The following is a 27,087-nucleotide window of genomic DNA, read 5'->3' as shown; positions in this document are numbered from 1 at the left end:
GGTCTTAGTCTGAAAGCAGCCCGGTGTTGCCTTTTTCTTGCTGTTAAAGCGTCTGGTGAGGTGGCCCCTGCATAGGGTGTGGACAGGCCACTTCTGTCGTGTCCTGCTGCCTTGGCCTGAAAGTGCCTTGGTCAGGGAGCAGGCTGTGCCACAGGCTGTGCGGGCCCCACACTTCACCGCAGCCCTTCCCCTTGTCTGTAGAGAAGAGGCTCCTGTTTCTGTATTGCAGTCAGGACGGCAAGCAGCACTGTGCCTAGCTCAGGCACACCTGTATGTGATGGCCTTTCCCCATGGTCCCTGCTTACAGAGGTCACTGGCAGACCCCCATCACCACCACCTTAAAATAGGACCCTGAGCTTCTGTCTGTGCCTGTTGGTGGCACTGTGGTGTGAGAGGTGATGACCCCTGGCCTGGGTTTTGATTCAGTCTACAAATGTGTGTGTTTTTTTCCTCCCCCCAGGGATGACCCTGAGAATGATAACAGTGAATTACCCACCGCAAAAGAATATTTCAGAGACCTCTATCACCGTGTTGATGTCATTTTCTGTGATAAGACAATCCCTAATGATCCTGGATTTGTGGTCACGTTATCAAATAGAATGAATTATTTTCAGGTATTTGATAAAGGCTCTTCTCCCTTCAGATTTTGCACCAGAAAAACCACGTTCTTTAAAAAAAAAAAATAAAAAAAAATGCTTGCTGATGAAGCTGATGGATTTGGTTCAGGAGGAGGGGTTAGTCCTGCTGGTCTGAGGAAATTCCTAACTAAAGTGGGTTGGTGCTAAGATGGCCATGGGAGCAAAGCTGTTCTTACCCCAGCCTCAGCCTCCTCATCAGCTACCATGTCCATCTGCACTCTTGTCCTTCGAAACCCTCTCTACCTGGCACAGTGTGCTTTTGGAGATGATGGCGGTCGATTGCTGCAGTTAGAACATGTCAAGTGTGAAGCATTTCAACAATCATCAGGAAATTTAAAAAATCTATAGGCTTCACCTTAAGAGTGAAAAAGCCTTTAAAAGTTTATCTTCATCAGATATGCTACTCGCATGGTGCTGTTAGGTAGTAAATTCCTAGGGCACTGGAATGCGGCCGCTCATCCCACATCGGGTGAAGATGATGGGGTGCCTCGTTAATAATGATGCTTATAAGCAAATCTAGTGCATTGCCGCAGTGTGCCCTGGCGTTCTGATGTCTGGCTTCTGCCCCCCCAGGTTGCAAAGACAGTTGCACAGAGACTCAACACTGACCCAATGCTGCTCCAGTTTTTCAAATCTCAAGGGTAAGCTACACGCACACACGTGTGTTTGGTCCTTGCTGCGTGCTTTCCATAGTTCATCCAAACATATTGGAGCTAATTTTAATAAGCTGGCCACATAACCTGACATACCATTTCTTGCTTAGCTTCAGATACAGACTTGTCACCCCTCATATCTTGACCACACTACTCCAAGATGTCAAAATAATTGGCAGCCTCATCTTGAGTCAGACTTACTTTAGATACATCATCAGTAAACACATCTCCCACGTGTCAGCTGGGTCCGTCCCAGCCAGACTTCGTGTGCTGTGCCGCCATTGCAGAGAGCACCTGGGTGTGGCAGCCAGCGGGGCGTCGGGCTCGGGAAGTAGGAACATTCAATGGAACCCTGTGCCAGGTCCCAGTTGCAAGTCTAGGTGCAAGGCCAATGGTTTGCTTTTCTGCTCAGTCACCGATATTTGTTTTAGGCGAATAAAGAAGTCATTTATTTACATGCTGTTTTCTTGTGTAGTTATAGGGATGGCCCAGGTAACCCTCTTAGACATAATTATGAAGGTACTTTAAGAGATCTTCTACAATTCTTCAAGCCTAGACAACCTAAGAAACTTTACTATCAGCAGGTATGAGTCCAAATTAATGTGCCCGTGGGTCATGAGGAGAAGCCTTGGGTTTTGTGGAAGCGCATCTAACGGGGTGTCTCTTTACTTCACAGCTGAAGATGAAAATCACAGACTTTGAAAACAGGCGAAGTTTTAAGTGTATATGGTTAAACAGCCAATTTAGGGAAGAGGTAAGTTTTTTTTTTAATGATATGAATCTTCATTTTTATTGGAGCTTATCTATGGTTTCTGTCTCTCTAGACCTTGATAACTAAAACAACAAAAGAAAGCAAGAGGAGTGATAGCCTTGTAGCGGCCCCTGGGTCCAGAGTTGGAGAGCCCATGTTTGTGTCCTCCTGCCACCACCTCTGAGCCCTGGGAGATGAATAGCAGTGTCATCTGCCTGAGCCTCCAGGACTGCTTTTCTTACCGGTTTGGGCATCTTAAGTTGATGCACTGCTGCTTGGCCAGAGCAGTATTTTCCTCGAACCCCGTCAGGCCTCAGTGAGGGCAGCTGCCTGCCAGTGAGCTGACACTGACTATGTGGGCCGCTCCGGTGGCGTGTGCTTGCTGCATACAGAAGGCATGTGCAGCCACACTTTAGGTGGTTCTAGGAAGTGCGACTGCTGGGATCCCAAGTCCTTTTCACCGTTCTTGCTCGGCCATTTTTGAGGGGAAAGTTGAGTCACATGCCACAGACGTTCACATGTATATGCAGTTGATCAGTCAGGCTTAAGTTGTAAAGCCTCCTGCTGCTCACGGCCTAGAGCAGTGGTCGGCAAACTCCTTAGTCAGCAGAGCCAGATATCAACAGCACGACGATTGAAATTTCTTTTGAGAGCCAAATTTTTTAAACTTAAACTATATAGGTAGGTACATTGTTATTAACTTAATTAGGGTACTCCTAAGGCTTAGGAAGAGCCACACTCAAGGGGCCAAAGAGCCGCATGTGGCTCGTGAGCTGCAGTTTGCCGACCACGGGTAATCAGCCTTCTTTCTCACTGTGCTGGGATCAGAAAGGCTTGTAGGTGACCGTTCAGGGGGTCATTTCCTGAGAAGCTGCTCTGGAAATGGCAAACTTTTCACATCATAGTGGCATTTTTGTTTGTTTTTTATTATTTGATTCATTGGGGTAACATTGGTTAATAAAAGTACAGTTTTCAGATAACCAGAAAGTGGCATTTTTATTGTTGTTAATCCTCACCCATGGATATTTTTCCATTGATTTTTAGAGAGAGTTGAAGGGAGGTGTAGAGAGAGAAAGAGAGAAATATCAATGTGAGAGACACATTGATTGGTTGCCTCCCGCATGTGCCCGGACCAGGGCCGGGGATTGAGCCTGTGTCTGAGGTGTGTGCCCTTGATGGGACTCAAACCCGGGACCCTTCAGTCCACGGGTTGACACTCTATTTGCTGAGCCAAACCTGGGCTCAGGGCAAAAGTGGCACTTCTTAAAGTCCCCTCAGTACTTGGTGGACTCCAGGTTTGGGCAGATGGTCTGAGTGAGGTCTCACACCAGGGGCCCTCATGGCGGGAATGTGAGTGAGAGAGTCCTGGGAGCTAGAGACAGCTGAGGACATCTATTGCTATGTTTTCTTTCTTCAAGCAAAATTGGTTTGCTGTAGCAGATCCTTTATGTTTTCTTTAAAGCATGTGTTTTCATCTTGTCATTTCTTAGGAAATAACACTATATCCAGACAAGCACGGGTGTGTCCGGGACCTGTTAGAAGAATGTAAAAAGGCTGTAGAGCTTGGGGAGAAGGCATCAGGGAAACTTAGGCAAGTATTTCCTGGAGCCCTTGGCGGCGGGAGGAGTGGTGACCAGCCCCAGCCCTGCAGTGTGCTGGGGGACACAGCACAGCCAGAACCCTGTGCCTGTTGCCAGATTCCTCTCTCAGCTGGTTTTTCGCAACAGTTTTTAAATATTTCATAGTTAAGCCATCTTTTCCTCCTTTCCTTCCAGTCTCCTGATATTAACTACCTATAGTAAAAATGTGTGCTTTAGGTAGGAACGCCAAGCAGAGGAAGGATGTGATTACAATAGAATGATAACTGGAACTGGGAAAAGCTGCTGGGATTGCATTTGTGAAATTGGACAACATTCAGGCTGTGGACAGAAGCCACAGATGTGATGAGCAGTTTTTATTTCAAAGAGCTGGGTGCTTTTCTTTTAATCCTCACCTGAGGATATTTTTTCCATTGATATTTTTTGAGAGAGTGGAGGGGGGGATGCAGGAGAGAGAGAGAAACATTGATTTGAGAGAGATGAATCAATTGGTTGTCACCTGCATGCGCCCTTGGGTCCGAGTGCCGATGCTCCAACCACTGAGCCAAACTGGACAGGGCTGGGCGCTTTGCTATGTCGCCACAGTCAGCTCAGGACAAAACTGCCCTTGTGGCTATTGGCTCCCAGCACGTTTTTCTCTAATTTTAATATTTGGAGCCCTTTGTCCTCCAAAGGCTCGGTGAGAACTGCTTCACCAGTCCTGCCTCGCGTGGGTTTAGAGGGAGATTCATCAGCTACAGGGACTCGGCCTCACCGAGGCTTGAGGTCACTCCCCTTGAATCGCACGCTCGAGGGGCCACCTGGCCAGTGTTGTGCCCTCTCCCATGGGTGCCTGCTTTCGACATTTCCAATCTTTTAAAAAGAAAGAAGACAAGCAAATCTTGATAGCTTTATAATACGAAAACAATTTGTCAGTGTGTTTTCCCATGAATTTATATCTTCCACCCCCATCCTGTTTGTACAGGCTGCTAGAAATTGTAAGCTACAAAATTATTGGTGTGCACCAAGAAGACGAGCTATTAGAATGTTTATCTCCTGCAACGAGTAGAACGTTTCGAATAGAGGTAACTGCCCTGCTCTTGGCACCAGGGAGAGTTCTGAGTCCTTGGTGGGTGGGGCAGCTGTCAGCCGCTTGCCGATTGTCTTACTGCGGTAAATCCTACATACCGTACTCGGTACTATTTTAAATGTACATTTCAATGGCATTAGGCACATCCACACCATCCATTGCCACAGTCCCCATCTTCCCCCAGTAAAACTCCATACCCACTAACATCTCCCTCCACCGGCCCCTGGCAACCACCATCCCGCTCTCTGAATTTGACTGCCCTAGGTACCTCATTTAAGTACAATCATATGTAGTCTTTGTACTTATACATTAATTTTAGATATGGGCCACCAGACAAATCTATTCAGAAACTGGGTCCCTGTTGGTTTCTAGAGTTGCTGAAATTACCACAGTAACTGGAAAAAAACATTATTGGGTGTCTTAAAACTCATCATTTTCCGTAAAAAAACTTGGATATTTTCTGGCTCTGAATTCTTACCATTTTAACAAGCCCCAAACATGGTGTTTTGGCAAAAAATAATGACCTAATTGCCTCATCGCAGGAGCAGGTCAGAATTAAAGTGTTTTGTCTGCATCAGGTGCTTTACTCTGCTCCCTGTGTTTAACTGTGTCCCCAGGAAATACCTTTGGACCAGGTAGACATAGATAAGGAAAATGAGATGCTGATCACAGTGGCACATTTCCATAAGGAGGTGTTCGGGACGTTTGGAATCCCCTTTTTGCTGAGGATACACCAGGTGAGCTTTTATAGGTAACAGGTTGGGAACGCATGTCAAAACTTGAAGCCTCGCCCTCCTTTTGGATTAGCGTTGCTAAATCTGGCTTCCTGCCTCTGTGGGCAGACCAAGGGCTTTGGTGGCGTCCCCGTGGGCCATGAGCGCTGTCACGGTGCACACAGGTACGTGAGCACAGTGTCCTCCTGTCCGCAGGGCGAGCATTTCAGAGAAGTCATGAAGCGGATTCAGAGCCTGCTAGACATCCAGGAGAAGGAGTTTGAGAAGGTACGCGCGTGCTGGACGAGTAATCAGCGAGCAGCATGCTGGAGGCTTCCCGGGAGAGCGGCCTAGACTCTGCAGAGGCACCCCCAGTTCATGGAGGAGTTTTCATTTTTGTCTTTTAGTTTAAATTTGCCATTGTGATGATGGGCCGGCACCAATACATAAATGAAGATGAGTACGAAGTAAACTTGAAAGACTTTGAACCTCAGCCTGGTAAGAGCCCTCCCACTGCTTTCCTTCCGTGTGGGGGAGGTCCAGCCGGCCAGCGGTAAGTAGCTGGAGGCAGAGAGATGGGGTCGAGTCCCCTGCCCATTTCCACAGCGGGGCGGCCTGGGCTTGCTGACCTCCTTTGTGATAGGAGGAACAGTAGCCTGAACCCATCGAATCTCTTAAGCATTAAAAGGTGGCTTGCGTCACGTGGTGGCTGAAAGAACTAAGCTCCAAGGTCAAGGTGTGAAGGCTCTGTGTGGTCGGCAGGCTCTGGCAGAGCTGCCTGTAGAAGCTGCCGAGGCAGGCAGGCAGGGTGTGGGCGCGTTTGGCTCAAGCCCCAGCCTCACTGTGAACCCCCACCTGGTCGCTGTGAACCCCCACTTGTTTGTGTGGCCGCCCCAGGTGTAGGGGTCCTGGTACTTGTTCTGTGGTCTCATCGCCCCTCTTTCCCCACCAGGTAACATGTCTCACCCGCGGCCGTGGCTAGGGCTCGACCACTTCAACAAAGCCCCAAAGAGAAGTCGCTACACTTACCTTGAAAAGGCCATTAAAATCCATAACTGACTTCCTCACCCGTGCGTGCAAGGCGAGGACCGCGTGTGGGTGTGCCCCTTTAACAGCGAGGACTCTGGCACACGTGCACTCTAGCGAGTCTTCCGAGGAGGATTTGCTGCTGGTGTTCATTTTATTTTGTTGAGGCTGTTCAGTTTGGCTTCTCTGTATCTATTGACTGCCCTTTTTGAGCAAAATGAAGGTGTTTTTATAAAGCTTGGATGCCAATGAGAGTTATTTTATGGTAACCACATGCAAGGCAACTGTCAGCATTCGGGGAGAAGAGGTTAGTGGGACGCGTGGTGCTGGCAGGAGGTCTCTAGTCTGTCTAGTTGGCAGAAGCTGCCTGGCTGCCTGCTGGGGGTCCCGGCCTCCACCCGCAGCCAGGAAGTCGTATGTTTAGGCTTGTCTGACGTATTTCCTTCAGTTATATTTCAATGGCCTTTTGTGCATCTGTAAAGGCAAAACAGAGAAACTCACAAGCTAATAAATAGCACTCTTTCCTTCACTGCGTGTCCTGTCGCCCCTTCCTCAGTCCTCTCCCAGCCGCGTGGGTCTTTCCATAAACTGTCTCACTTCCGTCAGCCACTGCTGCTCTGCAGCCCATTGCAGAGTGGGCGCACGGAGTAGTCTGACAGCCGTCCTGGGGTCTTTTATTAAATGGAAAGCACTGTTAATTACAATTAAGGTGTATAAGCTGCCTGTCGGCAGACTGATCTCGCATTCATGTGAGCAGGTGAAAGATTATACATAGAATTTCCTTAAAACACAACAGATGAACAAGAGAGCCTTTTAGCAAAGAGGGCATGCTCACTAGTGGTAGTAAGCTGTTGACTTTGTATAAAAGTTAAAAGAAAAAAAAAAGGAAAAATGAAATTGTATATTTAATGAATGAACATGTACAATTTACTGCTGGGAGGAGGTGACTTTTTTGTTGGGTGAATCTACAGGTGACTCACTGATGTTGATATTCATTGTGTGTAGTTTATTTCAGTCCCGACCTTTTATTTTGGAGCTAAATGCCAGCTGCGTGTCTAGTTTTGAGTGCAGTAAAATAGAATCAGCAGATCACACTTTTTTTTCATTCTTTTCCAGTATTTTTTGTTTCTGTAGCAGCAGTGTACACCAACTCTTCCTGTATATTGCCTTTTTGCTGGAAAATGTTGTACGTTGAATAAAATTTTCTATAAAAATGATAATTCAGTGAGTGATGTGGAAGTTGAGGAAGATTTCTGGCCTCCCCAAAAAGGGGCATGGAAAACCTTTTCATTTATAACGAGGTTTTACCGAGCTGTCTTACCCCCCTCATCCCCACTGCCCCGACCCCCAAATTTCAGTATTGCTGATGTATAGTTCTGCCTTCTTTTTTTTTTGCCTTTTACTAGTTTCATTTAAGCTTAAGGAATAAGAGGTTTTCCAGGTGAGAACCATGTACAAATAAGAGGACTGGAAATATTGAAATGGTGGAACAGGCCGCCGGCATTTGAGCGGCTGTGGCCTGCCTCAGTGGCCTTGCATCCCACCCCAGTGCACTGTTCCTGGTCCCCGGGTGGTCTGTGCCCCGTGATCCCTTTCCAGATTCCACTGGGACACGTGCTGTCACACCCTGCGCTGCCCTGGGCCGGTGTGTGGATTGCACCGCCCCTCCTTCGTCCAAAGAACATGTTGATTTTTGTGTTTTGGGTTCTGGCTAAGGGTAGATTATATAGTCTTAGGTCACAGACAGAATTCTCCCTGAAGTTATTAAATGAATCTTTTTGCAAAAAAAAAACACTTTGCAATGTGGGCGTTTCCTTTGCCATCTACTCCCAGTTTATGGCATCAAGAGTCTTCTGAGTTTCGGGGATAGGGATGGAGACACACTGCGTTTCAGGTAGCTGACTCTGACCCCCGAGGTCGTCCCATCCTCTGTCCTCTCCCTCTAAGATGTTGCTGTGTCGTGATGGTGCACCAAGTCCTAGAACACTGGGACCCCGGCACCCACAGTGTGAGGGGAAGGGGCCCACTGCGTGTGCACCCAGGAGCAGTGTGCTGGAAGAATCTCACATTAAATTAAAAGCACACTAGGTGAGGACAGGGCTTGTCATCGCCATCCCTTTAACAGCAGTTCCCAGAGCACCTCCCAGTGTCCCTGCCCGTCCAGGGTGGGACTGCCTTTGAAATGATTGCTGGCTTTCTCTAAGAGCTTCAAGTTGGCTGCATTGGAAGTGAGGCACGTATCTCCAGTCGTGTCTGCAAGTGGCCTTACCTACTAACAAATACGCTCTAACCCGGAGTCTGCCGTGTTGGAGGTATGGCTTTGGTGTGTAACACGGCGCGAAGGAGAAACAACTGTAGAGGTGACCCGGGGCCAGAGTTCTGAGGCTGCAGTGAGAACAGGCTGTGTCCAGAACCGTCGCTCCTTGAGCAAGGCCTTCCCGGGGCTCTCCTCGCCTCGCTTTGCGGCCCGTGTGGTGGTTGGGGTGGTGTGAGGGTGGGGGTTTCTCGTTTGGAGCTGCTGTGCAGTTGAATGCGCGATATGCTTTGGGCTCTGCGGGTTGCTGGTCATGGGACACAACTCTGCGCTGCAGCCTGAACACAGCCACAGGCCACCCTGCAGTGAGGTGAGGCCCAGCCTGGTGCACTTCATGTACAAAAGAACAGGTAAAAGTCCAAGTTCACCGGCCCCGGGACGAAGCGGGAAAGGAGCTCCGGAGGGGATTCCTGGTTGGCGGCAGTGTTTGGTGGTAGGATGGCCCCTGGGGTGGAAGTGCATTGGAATGGAGGCCGCTTTGGCCCTCACTGAACACATTCCCAGTGCTGTCACATTAGAGTCACGTTAGAGCCATGCTCCGCACGCCTGGGGGTCACTGAGCAGTGTTTCTGGCCACCGGCAGTTGTGTTGTGACCTGGCTCTCCAGCGGCCTCTGCCACAGCGACTTCATGTGCCTGTGCAGCAGCCACGAGCCACGTGTGGCCAGAATGGCCGAGGGTGTGAACTGCAAGTTGCCACGTGGCTGATGCCTGCCATGCTGGGCAAAGCCACTAGTCAGATGTGCCCCCTTTGTGGTCTGCTGCCCTGGTGAGCTGGAGTTACAAATGTGAGACAGAGCACGGGGGCTCTGGTGTTCCTGACCTTCGGGGGTGACCAGGAGCTGCATGGGACAGATAAGGGACCGAGTCCCCCATTTCCCAATCCCGGCCATGGGCGCGGTGGGGGTGGCAGCTTGTGCTGGCCTTTCCCCTTGCCCACTAGTGGGGAGTGGGCACCCAAAGCCCTTCCAGACTCCTTTCTGTGAAGTCGGCATTGGGGTAGGGGTGGCAGGTTCAGGGTCAGCTATGTTCACTCCTCGCAGGCATGCGGGTGCGGGAGGGGCATAACAGTCTATACAACCATCCCCTCCTCCCCCCGCCCTTCATCCTGCTTCCTCGCCTCTGTCCACACAGCCTGGGCGTGGCTCGAGGTGATGGCCACGGGGAATGGCAGGCGGTATCCCCAGCTGTGACAGAGTCACTGATGGCAGAGCTGGGTTGGGAGGCCAGCGTCACACCCTCCTCTGTGCTCCCGTGATAAGGAAGGTGGGGACGTGTCCTGTCTTGACTCTGGCCACAAATCAGCAGTCCTCAAAACAACCCGCCACTGAGCACGCCCCGTCTTGGTTCCCAGCGAGGCATGTGGGCAGCCCAGAGTGACAGGACACGGGCTTGGAGGCTGACCACCTAGCTGGGCTCTCAGTGGCTAAGTACAGAGCTGGCCTTGAAACAACCTCACTGCCGCATGCCACCCCGCCCCCAGGTGCCCCAGCGGGAGCTGCAGGCATCCAGGGCAGGGCACTGTCTCCCTCTGAGCGCTGGGGCCTGCCGGACACGCTGTCCCGGCCGCACTGCTGGCAGCTCCCAGCTGGTGCAGAAACAAGCCTTGAGCATGGAAAGGCCAAGTCAGCCTTTGGGGAAAGCTGGGCACAGGGAGACGGTGAGGTCCTGGGGCAGGAGAACCAAGGCCGCCCCGGGACCAGGCTCGGACACGAGGCCACTAAGAAGGGGAAATGATGCTCTGGGCCCAGGTGTCCAAGGCAGCGAGTAGGATTGCCCAAGGAGGGTGGAGGGCTGGGCCGAGGGGACAGATGTGCTTCAGTCTGACGCTTGCTGAATGTGCATCCTGTGCACCTGAGTTTTCAAAGAAGCTGAAAAGTCTGGATTTTCAGTGCGAATTTCCCAGTGTTAAAAGTTGACAATATTTTCTTAACATTGGGCCGTCTAATCAGCCTGGGGATTGGATTGGTCCAAGGCTCTCGCAAGGGTGCTGCCCGGGCCGGGCAGGGCCTTGTTGAGGCGCATGGTGTCTGAGCCAGGTGAGTGAAGGAGGGCCCGGGACACCAGCCCCACAGCGGGCAGTGTGCTCATGCTCCGCAGTGGCCCTGCGCCTGCTGCGGACGTCGCTGTCACGGGACTACCCGTGGAGCTGTCTGGGCATCCAAGTCAAAACCAGCAAGTCGCCTGGCCAGCGTGGGATGAGACACCGGCCTGCGGTCAAGCTCCTCGGATGAATCAGCTCCGGCCGCAGGCAGAGCCAGGCCTGCCCTGTGACCAGCCCGCAAAGCCTGGCCTCTCTGCAGGGGCGTGGGCTTTGTCTCAGCCGGGGGTTGGCCAAGTCCCAGCTCAAAACTTCCTCCTCCGGATGGTGGTGGCCGCTGGGCCCGTTCTGCCTCCGTGACCCGCCCTTCCCTCCGTGATGATGCTCGCCCTGTTTGAGACCACATGGTCTCGCCTTGAAACATGGGACCAGTTGGTGGGCCCCACGTGTAGACCCGAGGCCTTTCTGTCGCCCTGGGTCCATTTGGCGCCCCTCTGTTCGGATTTATTATAAACGAAGGATTGGTTCCCAGGAACTGGGGGTCTAGTTTGTCAGATGCTTCACCTCTGTAATCCTAAAATCTCACTGAAATGGGTCTCTGGCCCAGCCAGTGTGGTTCAGTGGTTGAGCATTGACCTATGAACCAGGAGGTCACAATTTGGTTCCCAGTCAGGGCACGCACCTGTGTTGCGGGTGTGCAGGAGGCCGCTGATCAATGATTCTCATCATGTTTCTGTCTTTCCCTTCCTCTCTGAAATCAATGAAAATATATTTAAAAAAGACAAAATGGGTCTCTGTTTGGATGTGGACGTTGGGACTCTCAGTCCCACAGCCAGTGCCGCCTCGGAAGTCGGTGCTCCCCTGGCTCCCGGGGCATCTGGGGTGCGGGAGATGGCAGTGGGGCAGCTGCAGGGCTGACATTCAGATCTGGAGAAATCTGTCACCCTCCCTCCCCCTGGACCTGCCAGCGCTGTCACAGCAGCTGTGGCCAGAGCAGCTCTCACCTGGACTGGCTGGCTTCCAGGAATGTCTGCCAAGAGGCCACCGTGATGCTTCAGTGCCTCCACGACTCAGCTCTGCGCAGGCACACGCGCACAAACACGTGCACCTTCCTGCCGCTGTACCTTTTCTCGCTGCTGCACTGCATTCATCTTGGGTGGACAGGCCGAGTTTCCAGCTGCTGGTCCAGTTCCTGGATCGGGACCAGCCACCTCCGCCCCTGGCATCATGTGCCCGGGATGGGGGAGCATTATAGCCGACCTCCTGCCACACTTCAGTGGATGAAATGAACTTCACCGGCCCTTCTGCCCCCTAATTCCTTCACTTCACTTCTTTCTGAAATTCATTTACATTGGAAAGATGGGCTCATATATGTTTGCCAAGTAAAATGGCCCTCAGTTGTGCCCTGGGTTTTCCGTTAGCGCATGCCCACCCCTGACCTCATCCCCAGCAGACTCATTTGTCCACAAGCACCTGCTCTAAGCCAGCGAGGGCCTTTTAACATCCAAGCTTTCTCCACGTTCCCGCAGTCACTGTGACGTGCAGGATGGCTCCTGTGCTGTGGCCATGAAGGAACTTCGAGAATTAAACCTCTGCTGGGGAGGTGGGGACAGATTTGGGTGGATTTCCTTCCTTCCCAGCTCCCATGAGCCTGCCTGCCCCTGGGGAAGTGGCAGAGGCCCGAGAATAAGTGATGGTGCTGCTGGGCCCAACAGAAGGAATGGGTGAGGGGGGCTGGGCAGCACAGTGAGGCGTCGGGACGCGTGGTGGCTGGGCAGCAGCACAGAGGCGGGGAGGGGCAGAGGCCCACTCACAGTGGCCTCAGGTGACCCCCCATTAAAATGTCAACTTCAGTCCCGAGCCTGGAAGGTTCTAGGCAGGCGTCTGGTGTAATCAGAGCTGAAGTTACTAATTCTCACCCGTTAATTAAACTATGTGCCAGTCACTGGTTGCTGGTGAGGACCGGCGGGCGTAGGCAAGACTTGGGGCAGGGAGGCCGGGCAGAAAGGAGCTGGTGCCTCCCTTAAGAGCTGGGCGGGGTATCAAGGAGAGAAAGGATTATTGTGGGGCAACAAGGACGGGACAGGGTGCGGCTGAGGGCGTAGGGTCAGAGGGGGCACTGCAGGGAGGTGGTCATGCCGTCTCCAGCGCCCAGGGCCACATGAGGAGGTGGGAAGAGTCATCTTGAGACCTATTGGCTGGAGGTGTGCACTAGAGGACTTAGAAGCTAAAACTGATCAATGGATGGGCTGTGGTGGTTCAGAGGTCAGGAGAGGGTGGACCCTGCACAGGGAGGGCCAGGCATCCTTCATTCACCGGTGCTCACAGCCTCTGCTGTGTGCCGGCGCCGGTCTGAGCGCCCACCTGACCTTCCTTGGGGACGGGAGGGCAGGAGAAGGGCTGGTGCAGCGGTTCTCAACCTGTGGGTCACGACCCCTTTGGCGGTCAAACGACCCTTTCACAGGGGTCGCCTAAGACCATCCTGCATATCAGATATTTACGATTCATAACAGTAGCAACATGACAGTTACGAAATAGCAACAAAAATAATTTTATGGTTGGGTCACAACATGAGGAACTGTATTTAAAGGGCCAGAAGGCTGAGAACCACTGGGCAGGTGGGCACTGCCTCAGTCCCTTCACAGCCCTGGGCAGGAGCGGGTGGGGGGACCCCAGTAGCACAGACACAGGCAGGGAAAGGTCACTTTTTAGACATTTATTTCGTGGAGGTTCACAGGCGTTGGTAGCGGAAGAGTTCCCGCCGGCACACGGGACACGTGTGACTCACGTCCATTAAACTGTCCACGCAGAAGGGGAAGAGGCAGCAGCCCAGGACACACCTGCAGCCTCGGGAGCAGTGGGCCGTGGGCCAGGGCCAGGCTGGGTGCGCCCCACCAAGCCTGCACCGCCCCATGCTTGGCCCTGCCCTGCCGCCTCTGCCTGGCCAGCCCTCCCCCTCCGCTGGCCGGGGTGCCTACTCACCCAAACATGAAGAGGCCTGTACACAGCAACCAGGTGAGGATCCCCGGGATCGGGGTGGTCACCGTGACGATGTAGTTCCCGCAGTACGGACACAGGTAGCTTACGGGCATGGGAGTCGCCAGCATAGGCACACCGCTGAACACAGCTTGGGGGCGGGAAGGGGGAGGGTCAGGCCTCACACCCCTCTCCTCGGCACCCACCACTGGGTGGACCCTCGCATGGCCTGTGCCCTCTGCAGGGTCTCGTACTCCCCGAGCAGCCCAGATCGTCCACATGGGCCCCAGCCCCCAGCAGTCCCCTTCCCTCCAACCACCAGCCTCAGGGCTCAGGCCTCCTCAGTCCAGACACCCTGCTTCTCTGAGCGGGGACCCAGGGAGCTGGGAGCCTTTCTGGGTTTAAACTGGATTCAACATCAATCCAGTGTGTTCCCAGGACATCCCGCCCACGCAGTGCCTCTCGGGCTTTGGTTTAACTCGGCCAGAGCTGCTTGCTCACCCTGCCGACAGAAAGCTCCCACCGACACGGGAAAGCAGTTGCATTGCGCGAGCGCGCACACACACACACACACACACACAACACAACAGGAAACCCAGAAGCTTTCTTCTTGTCTCTTCCTCTTGCATTTGTACACAGGGACCAAAAAGTGTGCCCTTGTAAACCCTGCAGCTCGGTGGGCAGCGAAGGCCGCGGTGCCGGCTGCGTCTCCTGTCAGGAGCCTGGCCCCAGGGCCTCTGGTGTCTGACCCAGGGCGCAGGGCCTGGTCTTGTGGACTGTTCAGAGCCATGAGGACTTGGGTTTTTCTGGGGCCCGGGAGGGGGGGTGCTGGGTTTGGACCCCTGAAGCCTGATGTAGCCGCCCCATTTGGCAGAGAACTCGGGAAAGAACTGGCTGGAAGGGGTGACCCACGGGCTCTATGGTCTTGACAACAGTGAGGATGCCGCCTTCACTCTGGCCCCCAGGAATTCACAACCGAATCCAGCAGCTCTCAGCCTTCCCAGTGTTCCCAAATTCCCTGGCAAGTGTTTAACAATCCCCAAGCCCAGGCCCCATCTGGGGGTCTGCACCCCCTCACCTGTGGTTGGGGTAGCGCCTTGGCAGAGTAGATAACAGGATTCTACTTCACACACATTTCCTGAGCACCTACTGTGTACCAGACCTTCCCCTCTCCCCGCACTGGGGATTTCACATTGGAGGGAAATGTGCATGGCTTTGGGCAAAGTGGCCACTGGTGGCTGAGCGGGCAGGGAAGGAGGGCTTCCCAGAGGAGGCGCTGGGGGCAGAGTCTTGGGGAATGGCCAGGGCAAGGAGAGGAGGCCAGAGCACTCACCTGTGTGAATAACTCGGGGGCCTCGGAAGTAAGATTGAGGAGGCGTATGAGGTGGAGGAGGCGATCTAGGAGGTGGTGGGTAAGGAGGAGGAGGAGGAGGAGGAGGAGAAGATGGCAGCGGTGATGGCTCTTTGGGAGAGAGGAAGGAAAACACACTTAGATATGAAGGCCCACTATGTGCCAGGCACTGAGCTAAAAACTTGGTCAGCCTGAGGGAGATACCCATTTTACAGGACAGAAAGCTGAGGCTAGAGGAATGAATCAAGTTGGTTGTATCACCAATAGATGGAGGAGCTGAAAGGTGAACCCAGGCATTTCTGACTCCAGTGTGCCCTCACTGTCCTAGGATGTAAGACCTCCCTAGAGGCGGTGCCAGGGAGCTGAGGATGGGAACTGCACAGGGCCCTGTAACTCCTTTCTTTTTAATCCTCACCTGAGGATATTTTTCCATTGATGTTTAGAGAGAGTAGAAGGGAGGGGGAGAGACAGAAACATGGGTATGAAAGAGACACATCGATTGGCTGCCTTCTACATGCGCCCCGATGGGGGCCAGGCATTGAGCCTGCAACCAAGGTATGTGCCCTTGACCAGAATCAAACCCGCCACCCTTCAGTCAGTGGGTTGATGCTCTAACCACTGAGCAACTGGCTAGGGCACCTTTTTTTTTTTTTTTAATCTTATCTGAAGCATTTGTTATGTGTCCATCTCTGTACTAAACACTTTACAACCCTCACTCCACTTATTCTTGCCAAAACACCAGGGAGGTAGCTGTGTGGTGGTCCAATTTTGCAGATGTGGAGATTGGGCTCAGAGAGGTTAACATGCCCCCAGTAAATAAGTACCAGAGTCAAGGACGGAACTTAAGAAGCCTCCAGAGCAACATGCTACTCCGGGCCGCACCCTGGCCTCTGGTCAGGACGGCTCCAGAAGCGGCGACATTGCCCCTGCTCCTTCTGGGAGGGGCTTTTGGGTCTCCTCCATTCTTCCCACCTTGGGTCCCTCCTGCCCTGAAAGGGGCCTCTCGGAGTGCGGACACCCAGCTCTGTCCCTCGGCACCCCCAGCAGTCAGCTCTTGGCCAGCCCTGGGGACCAGCACACAGGTGGAGGGCTGTTTGGACAAGAAATTCTGGGACCCTGGGTCCCCAGAGTGTCTGGAGAGGGGGCACAATGGGAGCCCCATAATTTTAATGACAATGTGCGTGATGGTTGGGGATCCCCTGTGTTTCATTGGGAGCCACATAAGTGCTTTGCATGGGAACCTGACCCTCCCAGGAAAAGAGCTTCATGATTTGGGGGGAAGGGGGTCCCTGGGTTTCCCCTCCAATGCCTTTACCCAGAGTAGGAGTAAGAAAACAGTTCCCCCGAACTTCCTGCCACACAGTCTAGACTCTTGGGGACAGGAAGAGGTTTCATACCCATCCACTGACTCCAGCAGTTCCACTTCATTTTTGTACCCATTTTACAGATGACAAAACTGAAGGTCAGAAATTCAGTACCTGGCCCAGGGCTGCCAACTAGAGACTCCCAATCTCCACTGAGTTAGCACCTGCCCAGCCCTACCTCATCTCTTAATCCTCTCAGCCAGCTCTCATGTGAGATTCAAAGGGATTCTGTGACTTACCCACACTCACATCGGCATGGCCAGAACCCTAACTGTAACTGTAACCCTAACCTACCCCACCCCATCTGTCCTGGCAGCTGGGAGAGGAGGGCAGGCCATACCTGACTTGGGGGAGGCCTTGGCTTTGTTCTTCGACTTCCTTGTGGTACTTTAGGGGAGGGCACAGGGTGTGAAGGCCCACTGTGTCCCCCTGGGAAACACGGTCCCAGGTGGGTGGGGGAGAGCAGGACTTGGGGGGTGAGGACTGGAGTGAGCGACCAGCTCAGCAAGGGGACACATAATCTCCGCTCCCCGAGCCCCGCCCTCTGCCCGTCCCTGGCCTCCCCCAGACACTGAAGGGCACTCACCCATGGGAGGGTTCCATCTTGGGACCCCGGAGGCCCTTTGTTCCAGCAGTGGTATCCGAGCAGGATCGGGTTCCGAGTTCTGAGCGGCCGAGTGCCTGTCCCCAGGAGCCCTCATGGCGGCTGGCGGCCCGCGGACAGGAGTGCAGGCCTCCGGGCCCCTTGCTGGGCCTGGCTCCGGTGGAACAGCCATTGTGATGTGTGTCCTCACAATGGCCGAGGGCAGCCTGCCAGGCGCCCAGCTGGGGACCCTCTGAAGATGGCCCTTTGCCGTGTCCGCTTCACTGTGGACAGAGTGCGTGCCGGCCCCTGATCACAGGCAGGGTGGGCGCCCCGATCCCGGGCCTCGCAGACGTGAATCTGCTGGGAGCTGGCGACGCTGCTCTGAGGGATCGATCCTGCGCTCAGAGATCTAGCTGTGAGGACGCTCATGTCTCTTACTTGAAGTAGGTGTATGTACATGCACATGTGTATGTAGGTATACGCATACAGTAAATATGCATGCACACGGGTCTGTCTAGGTACAGATGTGTGAACACAGGTCTATGTGTCCACACATGTATATACATGTACACATATGTACACCTGTACTACAGTGTATAATGTGTGTGTGTGTATCACAGCCTCAACTGCCTCTCCTGCTGGTTTAGCTGTGAGCTTGTGCAAGACCCTCACTTTCTCTGACCTCCATCCCCTGGCTGACCATCTGTAAAATGGGGTAATAACAGCTCCCTTACAGGGTTCAGCCAGGTGCAGCGCACGAAGCCAGCATGGTCACTGTGAAATGACCAGTGGCCTGAGTGCCCAGAACAGATGCTCACACCGTGTGTGCGCTGGTCGGTGCCTTAGCTGGGGTCGGCCAGGGAGAGCGCAGGCAGGATCTGTGCGCACAGGCACGCGCCTGGACAGTGTTTTCTGTGGCTGCTCATGGCGCCGCGCTGTTCTGGGGAGCATCCGGGGTAGCCTGCAGGGCTATCAAGCTGGCAGCAACCAAGAGCTAGGGCAGTGATGGCGAACCTCTTGAGCTCGGCGTGTCAGCATTTTGAAAAACCCTAACTTAACTCTGGTGCCGTGTCACATATAGAAATTTTTTGATATTTGCAACCATAGTAAAACAAAGACATATTTTTGATATTTATTTTATATATTTAAATGCCATTTAACAAAGAAAAATCAACCAAAAAAATGAGTCCGCGTGTCACCTCTGACACGCGTGCCATAGGTTCGCCATCATTGAGCTAGGGCGAGTCTCTAGCAGAGTTGCAGATGTGGGACCTGTTGACCCAGTAGTACTTTCTAGAAATCCATCCCCAAGGTAGACCAGCAAAAATGTCAAATGACGCAAACACAAGTTTCTTCAAGGCAGCAGCAAAAACTAGACAAAAACTAAAAATGTCTCTATGTATAGCAACTCTTCAGCTATGGAAAATACAGGGAGAGAGAAGAGCGAAGAAAGGAGAGAGAGATTGGAGGGAGGGGGTAGGGAGAGGAAAGAGGAAAAAAGAAAAAGGAAAATCCCCATTTATTACTATGACGTAGTTTCTCCAGGATAGAGTGCTAAGAACAACAAACAAGATATATGTGTGTGTATATATATATAACCTCCATAGATAGATAGAGATAGAGATAGAGATAGAGATAGAGATAGAGATAGAGATAGAGATAGAGATAGAGATAGTACTACTGTATGTGTAAGGAAACAGGGAGGGAGGCCTATAATTTCCAAGAAGAAATAAAGGAAAGATTAATAAAACTAAAGTGGTTAATGTTCAGGGAGACAGGATTGAAAGCAGGCCCTCTCTAAATACACTTTGCTATATTGAGTTGACTTTGGAACTATCTCATATTTTTTCTAATTACTAAGAAAGTATGTAAAAAAGAGCAAAGCAACACTGAAAAACTGAAAGCAACCCAAAACAAACAAATGTGATTATCAGTATTTCTTATAGGGGCCCAGCCAGTGTGGCTCAGTGGTTGAGTGTTGACCTATGATCCACGAGGTCACAGTTGGATTCCCGGTCAGGGCACATGCCCAGGCTGCAGCTCGATCCCCAGTGTGGAGTGTGCAGGAGGCAGCCGATAGATGTTTCTCTTTCATCATTGATGTTTCTGTCTCTCCCTTCCACTCCCTTCCTCTCTGAAATCAATAAAAACAAATTAATAATAATAAAAAGATCTCTTACAGGGGACACAGAGCATAGGCCATAAAAGAAAAACCTGAAAAAATGACTTCATCAGAGCAGAGAGCCACCTCTTTAAGACACCACAGAGAAAACAGAAGGCAAGCCATGGCTGGAAGAAGATATTTGCAGTCCATATGTGTGACAAAAAGCACAGGTATCCAGAATATAAAACATCTCCTTCCACCCAGAAATAGTTATTTAAAAAATGCAATATTAAAAGTGGGCAAAAGATCAGAACAGACTGTTCACAGAAGAAAACATAGGAAGGGCAATATACAAAAAAGAAAGAAATCAAGAAAGCCATAGGGAGCAGTTCCACTCCCAGATTTTTACCAGGAGAAATAAAAACGTGTTCAAAAAGAGACCCACATGAGAAAATTCAGAATACCCCAAATTTAGAAACAACCCAAATATTTGTCAACAGGTGAGTGAATAAACAGATTGTGCATATTTCTACCAAGGATTACTGTGCAGCAATAAAGACAATGAATCATTGATGTACTCAGCAAGATGAATATATCTCAGAAAATGATCTTGAGCAAAAGAAACCTGCCCTGCCCGGCTGGTGTGGCTCAGTGGTTGAGGGCCAACTGATGAACCAGGAGGTTACAGTTTAATTCTCCATCAGGGCACATGACTGGGATGTGGGCTGGATCCCCAGTGTGGGGCGTGCAGGAGGCAGCTGATCGGTGATTCTCTCTCATCATTGATGTTGCTGTCTCTCCTTCTCCCTTCCTCTCTGAAATCAATAAAAAAATATTTAAGAAGAAGAAACCTGACCTAAAAGAGTACGTCTCCTGTGATTCTATTTATGTGAAGGTCTAGCACAGGCTAAGCTGTGCAGGCTGATCAAGGTGAAGGTGCCACCTGGGAAGGGAGGGGTCAGTGTGCAGGCAGGTGTGCCCGGCGCAGCCAGTGCCGCTTCTATCTGGGCGCCATAGATCTGTGCACCCTTACACTGTTTTTCAGTTGAAGAGGGGGAAAGTGTCTTGAGGAAGCCCTTTCCTGATTCCCACAAAGGCGTCGTCTTCCTGGGAAAAGGAATGCCTGGCTCCAGCTGACCCTCTCCCAGCCGACCCCTGCCCTCCGCTCCAACTCCTTACCAATACCCACGGCGTCCACACCCCGGAATGTATTGGTGTCTGAGGTGTGGTGTACTGCTTCCCCCAGCACCGGCATGGAGGAGGTGCTCAATGAATACAGGTTCAATGTGTGAATGAATGAACTAGTGAATGAACGAACAAATGAATGAGCTGCATGATGCACTCATCACAGCCCAGCCCCATTTAGCTTCAAACCCCCTGGATATCACACCCCAGGACCCGCGGTCCTGGTATAGACTTGCAGTTACACATCCTGGATGGGGTGGAGACTGCCTTCTTTGGGGATTTTGAGGGTGACGGTTCTCCTAACCCAGGATTGGGATCCTGGCTGCAGTGCCTGAATGGGACACTCAGGGTGAATGAGTGGCTGATGGACGATGTTCTTGGGCGCCCCACCATCCCGATATGGCCACCAGGGGGCAGCACCAGGCTGCGGGAGTCAGCCTCACCTTATCCCTTTGGGGTCTGCAGGGCGGAGAGGTCCCCATATCGGCAGGGACCCAGGCAGCAGGGCCGCCCCTGCTACCTCCTTTGAAGGGTGTCCCCGTCCTGTCCTGGGGCTGAGGACTCCTGCCCCACGCTGTCTCCTCCAGGCCAGGCTGGAAGGAATGAGGAGTCAAGAGAGGGCTTGAGGCCAGCACAAGGTCACACCGCAGGGCGGCGGGGAGCCAGGTTGGAACCCAGTCTCTCTGCACCCAGACACAGGGTCGTGGGGGGAGCCATGAGACGTGGCTGGGCTCTTCCTGGGCCTCTTCTGTGAGGATCAGTTCTCTGCAGGGCTCAGGGCTCCTGGAGGACGTTGTTAATTGTTTGTTTTAAACCTTTGCATCCCCCACATAAGGCCTGGCATACAGGAGAAAGAAGGTGGACAGAGCATGGGCCGTCACTCCCAGCTGCGTGATTCCCGGCAGGCCTCAGGTTCCTCCTCGGCAAAATAGATCTGATGCTAACAATCCTCCCTGCTGAGTGTTATGAAAACTCGGTGAGACAGGTTGACCTTGCTGGCTGACCCTTCACACATGCCTACTTTCTGTTTGCTCCATCCTGCCCCCGGGCATTTGCACTTGCTGTCCCTGTGCCAGGAGTGCCCTTTCCCAAGATATCGCGTGGTTCATTTTCATCGTCAAACTCTTAGCTCTCAGGCCACTCCTCCTGGAGGGTGGCCAGAGACCCTTGGCAAGAGGAGCCACCCACATTCTCCCATAACTACCAGGCTCAATTTTGACACATTACCTCTGTCTGGAATTAACTGGTTCATGTACTAGTTTACTTGAGTATCATCCATTACCCTTAAAATGTCAGCTCCAGGAGGAGAGGGTCCTTGCCGACTTTGTTCACAGCTCTCTCCCCAGTACCTAGGACATAGTAGATGCTCACTAAAGATGAGTTGAGTGAGTGACGAATGAAAGGAATCCGTAGGAAACACTGAGCCCTGTGCCTGGCATGTAGAAAGCTTGCAATTAGTAATAGTAATAACCAGGACAATAATAGAGTAAGTAAGCAGAGTCATGACAGCCAGAGCAGGGGGCAGGCCATCCTGGGAAGGGAAGGAGCCTGGTGTTGGCAGCCCCCCGGTTCTTTCTTGCTGTGTGACCCTGGGCACTTCACTCACCCTCTCTGGGCTATGCTTTCTTCTAGAGAAATCAGGAGGACTCTGAAGCTGGGCTGCTTAAGGGGGAAATGAGATGGGACATTTTTTCCTTCCTTTTCATCCTCTCTTCCCAGAGGGCCTAGCTCCCAGGGAGGCGATGTGATGAGGAAGGAATCCAGAGGAATGGGTTGTAACTGTAATTATTGGGCAAGTGTGTGGGGAGGAGGAATGGGTGGCTGAGGGGCCTGGGCTTTACCTGGATCCCATCCTCCCTTCTCCTCCTGCCCATCAGTGAGTTTCCACCTGTTCTAGGTGCGTGGGGAGCCGGGAGCCCTGGGTGGGGAGCTGCTGGGTCACACGGGCGTCCTCTAACCTCTCTGGGTGGAATTTCCAGCTCTGCCAACCACTCTGTCTGCTTTCTCTTCCTCCCAGCTGGTGAGCTGGGGGAGGTGTATGAGCCCCAGGCTTACTCAGGGGGAGGATGTGAAGGGAGGAGCCCTCCTTGCCTGGGCACCAGTGGCAGCCCTCCCTGGAGAGCAGGCACCCAGTGGAGGAGGGTGACAGTTACCTCTTCTCGGACCATCCATCCCTGCCCCCAGAACTGACACCCCCACCTGGATGCCTGCCTGTTTCTCGACTGAGAAAGTTCTTGGGGTCTGGTCTGACCCAGGAGCTGTGTGATGGAGGGCGTGGGTGTGCATGTGGTGGTTGCATGGGGGTGGGCAGGTGTGGGGGGAGATGTGTGTGTCCATGAAGAGCTGTGTAGGCTGTTCACATGGACGCAGGTATGTATGTGGAGGCGTGTGTGTGTATGTGTGTGTGTGTGTCCAGGTGGGAGGGATGTGTGGAAGGGGTGTGTGGGTGTGGGGAGAGCTCATACGGGGGGCTCCTGGGTCCATCTTCCCCCCCCCCCTTCCGCCAGCCACCCCTGGACCTCACCCCGAGCAGGTTCCAGCTGCCCACATGGGGTCAGCCCGGGTGGACCAGGCCAGAGGCAGGACCCCCTCCCTCCAAGGGTGAAGTTTTCAGCTCCCTCTCCCCTGCAGGCTCTCCCAGCACAGTGTTACCGAAGGGAAAACTGAGTCTTATGCCTGGTCCCCCATCAGCGGCAGACCCTTGTTTCTATAACACGACCACCTGCTATGTGTCAGCCTAGGAAACCAAGCCAGGCTGACGAGGTGCCTGGCCTGGGAGCTCATATTTTAGTGGGGGAAGCAGATGCCAGCCACAACCATGTGGGGAGAAGAGTGAAACGATGCGAAGACGGAGGATGGATGGGACGGGCACTACCCTTGGCTCCGGGGGGGCAGAGGACCCCCTAATTGGGTGTAACGACCAGAAAGAGGCATCCTCAGAAGAGTGCCCCCAGATCTGGATGTCGGCAGAGTCTAGTCACTCGCCACCCGTGCCCAGCGCCTGCACGCCCAGCTCAACACAGCTGGATGGGGCCCTGCTCCCCCTTCACCAGAATGTGTTCCAGAAACATACAGTGGCTTCTCCACACATGGGAGAACGAGGAGGAAACAGGAAGTGACACAATATTTGTCCGACCTGCGCAGCAGGAACTGGGCAGAGCAGGCGGCCTGCCTGTGGGCACCCGGACAATGGGTAGGTTCCTCCGTGGAAACACGTGCCAGTCTGTGGGGATGTTGGTTGTGAGGGAGCCTGCGCTTGCATGGGGCGGGGGGACAGTTCTAGAACAGTGATGGCGAACCTGTGACACGCGTGTCAGAGGTGACACGCGAACTCATTTTTTTGGTTGATTTTTCTTTGTTAAATGGCATTTAAATATATAAAATAAATACCAGAAATATAAGTCTTTGTTTTACTATGGTTGCAAATATCAAACAATTTCTATATGTGACACGGCGCCAGAGTTAAGTTAGGGTTTTTCAAAATGCTGACACACCGAGCTCAAAAGGTTCGCCATCACTGCACTAGGAGGTGAGCTGGGAGGGAGGTGTGTGAGCCCCAGGCTTACTCAGGGGGAGGGCGTGAAGGGAGGAGCCCTCCTTGCCTGGGCACCAGTGAGCCCTCTCCCTGGAGGGCAGGCACGGGGGTGGGGGGGGAGCTGGAAGCTGTTTCTCTGTGGGTGATTCTTCACTGAGACTGCACTGCCTCACCTCCGCAACCACTGCTCTCCATGCCAGGAGTGCCCACGTCACGTGGATGATTGTGGAGGCCCTACCACGTGCCCAGAGCACCCCCTGGGCGGTGGCAGCACCTCCGGAGCTGGGGGGGGGGGATGGGAGGGGGCCTTCAGTTATGCTGATCCTCTGCCTACAATGCTCTTGCCACCTGTCTAGACTCCATTTGGCGTCTCCTACAGGAAGCCCTCCGGGAAGCCGTGGACCGATTCACTCCAGTTCCCGGGTCAGCATTTCTGTGTTTGGAGAGGAGGGGGGCGCTGCGGGACATGGCTTCACGCACGCATTCATTTCACCCACTCGCGCATTCCGTCACGATTCAGCCTGCTCACAGGGACCTGTGCAGGGCTGGGCAGCGGAGGCGCCTGCTGAGCCCAACAGGTGATGTTCTGTGTCCCCAGAGCTGTGGCCACTGGAGACAGAAACGAACTGGTAGGCAAAGGAATGAGAGGTTTAGAGGAGACCTCTCAGGGGAGCCCAGAGAGTGGTGGGGCTCGTCTAGACAACGGTGTTGAGACTCGAGAGATGAGAAGACGCTCCTTCGCCTCTCCCCGCCCTCTCCCGCGCTGCTGTGTGGCAGCTGGAGCTCAGGCAGCTGCTCTGGCCCCGGAGACAACCAGAGGCCCATGTTAAAGGATGACAGAGCGAGAACGCAGAGACAGCCAAGTATGAGGGCCGCAGACCTGCGGTATCACCGAGGCTCAGCAGCTCCAGGAGCCTCCAGCTCGCAGAGCTTCTTACTGGAGCTTTCTTACATTCAGCGAAGTCAAATCTGAAGTGTTACAGCAGGAGAGCTGGGATTTATGTAAAGAGCAATACGGAGTCACGGAAGGGTTTTGAGCACAGGAGGGACATGGAGACTATTGATACACATATAAATCTCTCTCTCTTTTGTTAATCCTTACCTGATAATACCCCCCCTTTTTTTTAGAGAGAGTGGAAGGGAGGGTGGGGGGAGGGAAAGAAAAAGAGAGAGAGAGAGAGAGAAAGAAAGAGAAACTTTGATGTGAGAGAAACGCATTGATTGGTTGCATCCTGCACACACTCTGACCAGAGCTGGGGATGGAGCCTGCAACCCAGGTATGGTGCCCTTGACCGGGAACTGAACCTGAGATGCTTCAGTGCGGGTGGGGGGGGGGGGCGGTGGGAGGGAGAGGGGCTGTCACTCTAACCATTGCACTAACCAGCCAGGGCTAAAGAGTCTCTTCTTGACCAAACTTTAGGCAGGCTCCTTTGAGCCCTCTGCTTGGCCTTGGGCTCCTGTCTTTGTCCGTGTAGAGTCCAGTTTTAGCAAGATTCCTATCAAGTTGGTTTGGCCAGAATCCCTCACCCTCAATACCTGATCACCCTTGATATTTGACCAAGTTCCTCATCTGCCACCAACCTCCAGGTGACATCTGAGCACCCTGGCCTGCCTTCTGCAAGAAGCCTGCTAGGCCCATTTAGCCAGATGTTTCCCCTCAGTAACCCCCTCTCCCCTCAGTAACCCCCTCTCCCCTGCTCCTTGCACGAGGCCGGTAGTATGAGCCAGGGCCAGCATGTGGACTGAGGCCACTGGCTGCAGGAGGCTTACACCATGGCAACTTGGGAGAGAACTCCTCCCTCAGAGCAAGTCTGCTCTTATGGGCCTGAGGGTGGGACACTCGCTGGGCTTTCAGGCTTATCCAGCCTACCACACGACATCCTGGCGATGGTTAGCGGTTATCGACCTGTCTGCCACCTCACCAGGCTGCACTCCTCTGGGGTGGGGACTGGGTGGGCACTTTTTAATCCTGGGTGCGCAGTGCCCGACCCAGAGCCTGGCATGGACAACACGCCGTGAGTGGCTGCAAACTGGAACTGCACCAAACGAGGCTGTGAAGTCCAGAGAGGCTTCAGTTGACTGAGAGGTTGAGAAGGGATCTGGGGAGAAAAGGGAGAAAAGGGGACAGCCTTAGTCTCTTCTGGCCGCCATAACGAAAGACCACAGACTGGGAAGCTTAAACAACACAAGTGTATTTCTCACAGCTCTCGGGGCTGAGAAGTCCAAGATCAAGGTGCCGGCCACCTTTGCTCCTGGTGGAGGCCCTCTTCCTGGCTGTAGACAGCTGTCTTCTCACTTTGTCTTCAGTGGCCTGCGTGCTCCTGACGGGGAAGGAGAGAGATGAGTGGCAGGCGGAGCTGGTGGGCTCCTGCAGAGACCCCAGTGCCACCTCACTCCTGGGCCCTGTGGCCCCAGGACAGTTGCAGGCTACCCCCCCCCTACACACACACACACACACACACACACACACACTTCCCTGCCCTTCATCTACCAACCCCAGTCAGAGCTCAGGGGCTGTTTCAAACTTGCTGTGACTTGGGGTAGGTCACTCCTCTCTCTGTGCTTCAGTTTCCTCTCGGGTAAAATAAGAATAACACCTTTTACGCCAGAGTCAAGGAGGGAGGGAAGTTAAGAATAAAATGAGCTCCAGCTGGTTTGGCTCAGTGGCTAAAGCAGTCGGCCTACAGACTGAAGGGTCCTGGGTTCAGTTCCAGTCAAGGGCACATGCCCAGGTTGCGGCTCAATCTCCGGTGTGGGCGTGCAGGAGGCAGCTGATCAATGATTGATGTTTCTATCTCTCCCTCTTCCTTCCTCTGGGGGAGGAGGGGGGAGAATACAATGAATCAAAAACAAAACAAAACAAAACAAAATCAACAGCTTTCCCTCGTTTTCTTTCTTTGCATTTTCTGTGTTCCTTTCTCCCCTCTGTCGCTCCACTCCGGTCATTCCTCCATCTCTTTCCTAGAGCGCTCCAGGCCCATCCGGATTCCGGAGCGAAGGTCAGACGGAGGCCGGGCCTGACCCGCTGGGTTAGGAGACGAACCTGCACCGCGCGAAGATCGGATTCTCCCACTTTTTAGGGGAGCTTTCTGACCGTGGGGCCGGCACAGGCAGGCACTGCCCTCCGCCCCCGCGCGGGGGTAGGGGCGGTGGAGTCCTCCGCGTGCGTCCCGCGCTGCCGCCA

General features: G+C 53.2%; 2 protein-coding genes and 1 long non-coding RNA gene across 4 annotated transcripts in view; 1 reads left to right on the top strand and 2 right to left on the bottom strand.

The window, feature by feature from the left end:
- The window catches only part of USP7 (ubiquitin specific peptidase 7), a 68,402-nt gene extending 60,734 nt beyond the window's left edge, over window positions 1-7,668 (top strand). For both annotated transcript variants that reach the window (XM_059693132.1, XM_059693134.1), the window contains 10 exons: window positions 461-614; window positions 1,212-1,279; window positions 1,767-1,875; window positions 1,968-2,045; window positions 3,533-3,633; window positions 4,605-4,704; window positions 5,327-5,446; window positions 5,639-5,710; window positions 5,830-5,920; window positions 6,375-7,668. In XM_059693132.1, coding sequence (XP_059549115.1) covers window positions 461-614; window positions 1,212-1,279; window positions 1,767-1,875; window positions 1,968-2,045; window positions 3,533-3,633; window positions 4,605-4,704; window positions 5,327-5,446; window positions 5,639-5,710; window positions 5,830-5,920; window positions 6,375-6,481 — 1,000 coding nt within the window. In that variant the 3' untranslated portion in view covers window positions 6,482-7,668. The remainder of the gene's footprint in view (window positions 1-460; window positions 615-1,211; window positions 1,280-1,766; window positions 1,876-1,967; window positions 2,046-3,532; window positions 3,634-4,604; window positions 4,705-5,326; window positions 5,447-5,638; window positions 5,711-5,829; window positions 5,921-6,374) is intronic.
- A 5,803-nt stretch (window positions 7,669-13,471) lies between these two features.
- On the bottom strand, window positions 13,472-17,194 carry LITAFD (LITAF domain containing). Its single transcript, XM_059691826.1, has 4 exons — window positions 17,064-17,194; window positions 15,112-15,176; window positions 13,785-13,929; window positions 13,472-13,642 (listed from the first exon to the last, which is right to left on the bottom strand). Exons 1-4 carry the CDS (start codon window positions 17,192-17,194, stop codon window positions 13,534-13,536), a joined length of 450 nt encoding a protein of 149 aa, XP_059547809.1. The 3' UTR covers window positions 13,472-13,533.
- Window positions 17,195-25,609: 8,415 nt separating this feature from the next.
- Window positions 25,610-27,016, bottom strand: LOC132233070 (uncharacterized). The gene is made up of 3 exons (XR_009452547.1): window positions 26,399-27,016; window positions 26,106-26,224; window positions 25,610-26,002 (listed from the first exon to the last, which is right to left on the bottom strand). It is a non-coding gene; the product is annotated as an uncharacterized LOC132233070 (long non-coding RNA).
- Between the last annotated feature and the right edge of the window lie 71 nt (window positions 27,017-27,087).

Source organism: Myotis daubentonii, chromosome 4 (genome assembly GCF_963259705.1).
Source record: "Myotis daubentonii chromosome 4, mMyoDau2.1, whole genome shotgun sequence".
Taxonomy (NCBI): Eukaryota; Metazoa; Chordata; class Mammalia; order Chiroptera; family Vespertilionidae; genus Myotis; species Myotis daubentonii.
Note: the sequence above shows the minus strand (reverse complement) of the source record. Positions and strands in the feature narration are given on the sequence as shown.

Excerpts from the sequence above, each read along its gene's own strand:
- LITAFD (XM_059691826.1), bottom strand. The coding sequence starts at position 17,194 with ATGAGGGCTCCTGGGGACAGGCACTCGGCCGCTCAGAACTCGGAACCC. Across the intron at positions 13,930-15,111 it reads CCCCCGAGTTATTCACACAG|CTGTGTTCAGCGGTGTGCCT; the intron begins GTGAGTGCTCTG and ends CCCGCCCCCAAG. Across the intron at positions 13,643-13,784 it reads ACAGGCCTCTTCATGTTTGG|GTGTGTCCTGGGCTGCTGCC; the intron begins GTGAGTAGGCAC and ends CCGAGGCTGCAG.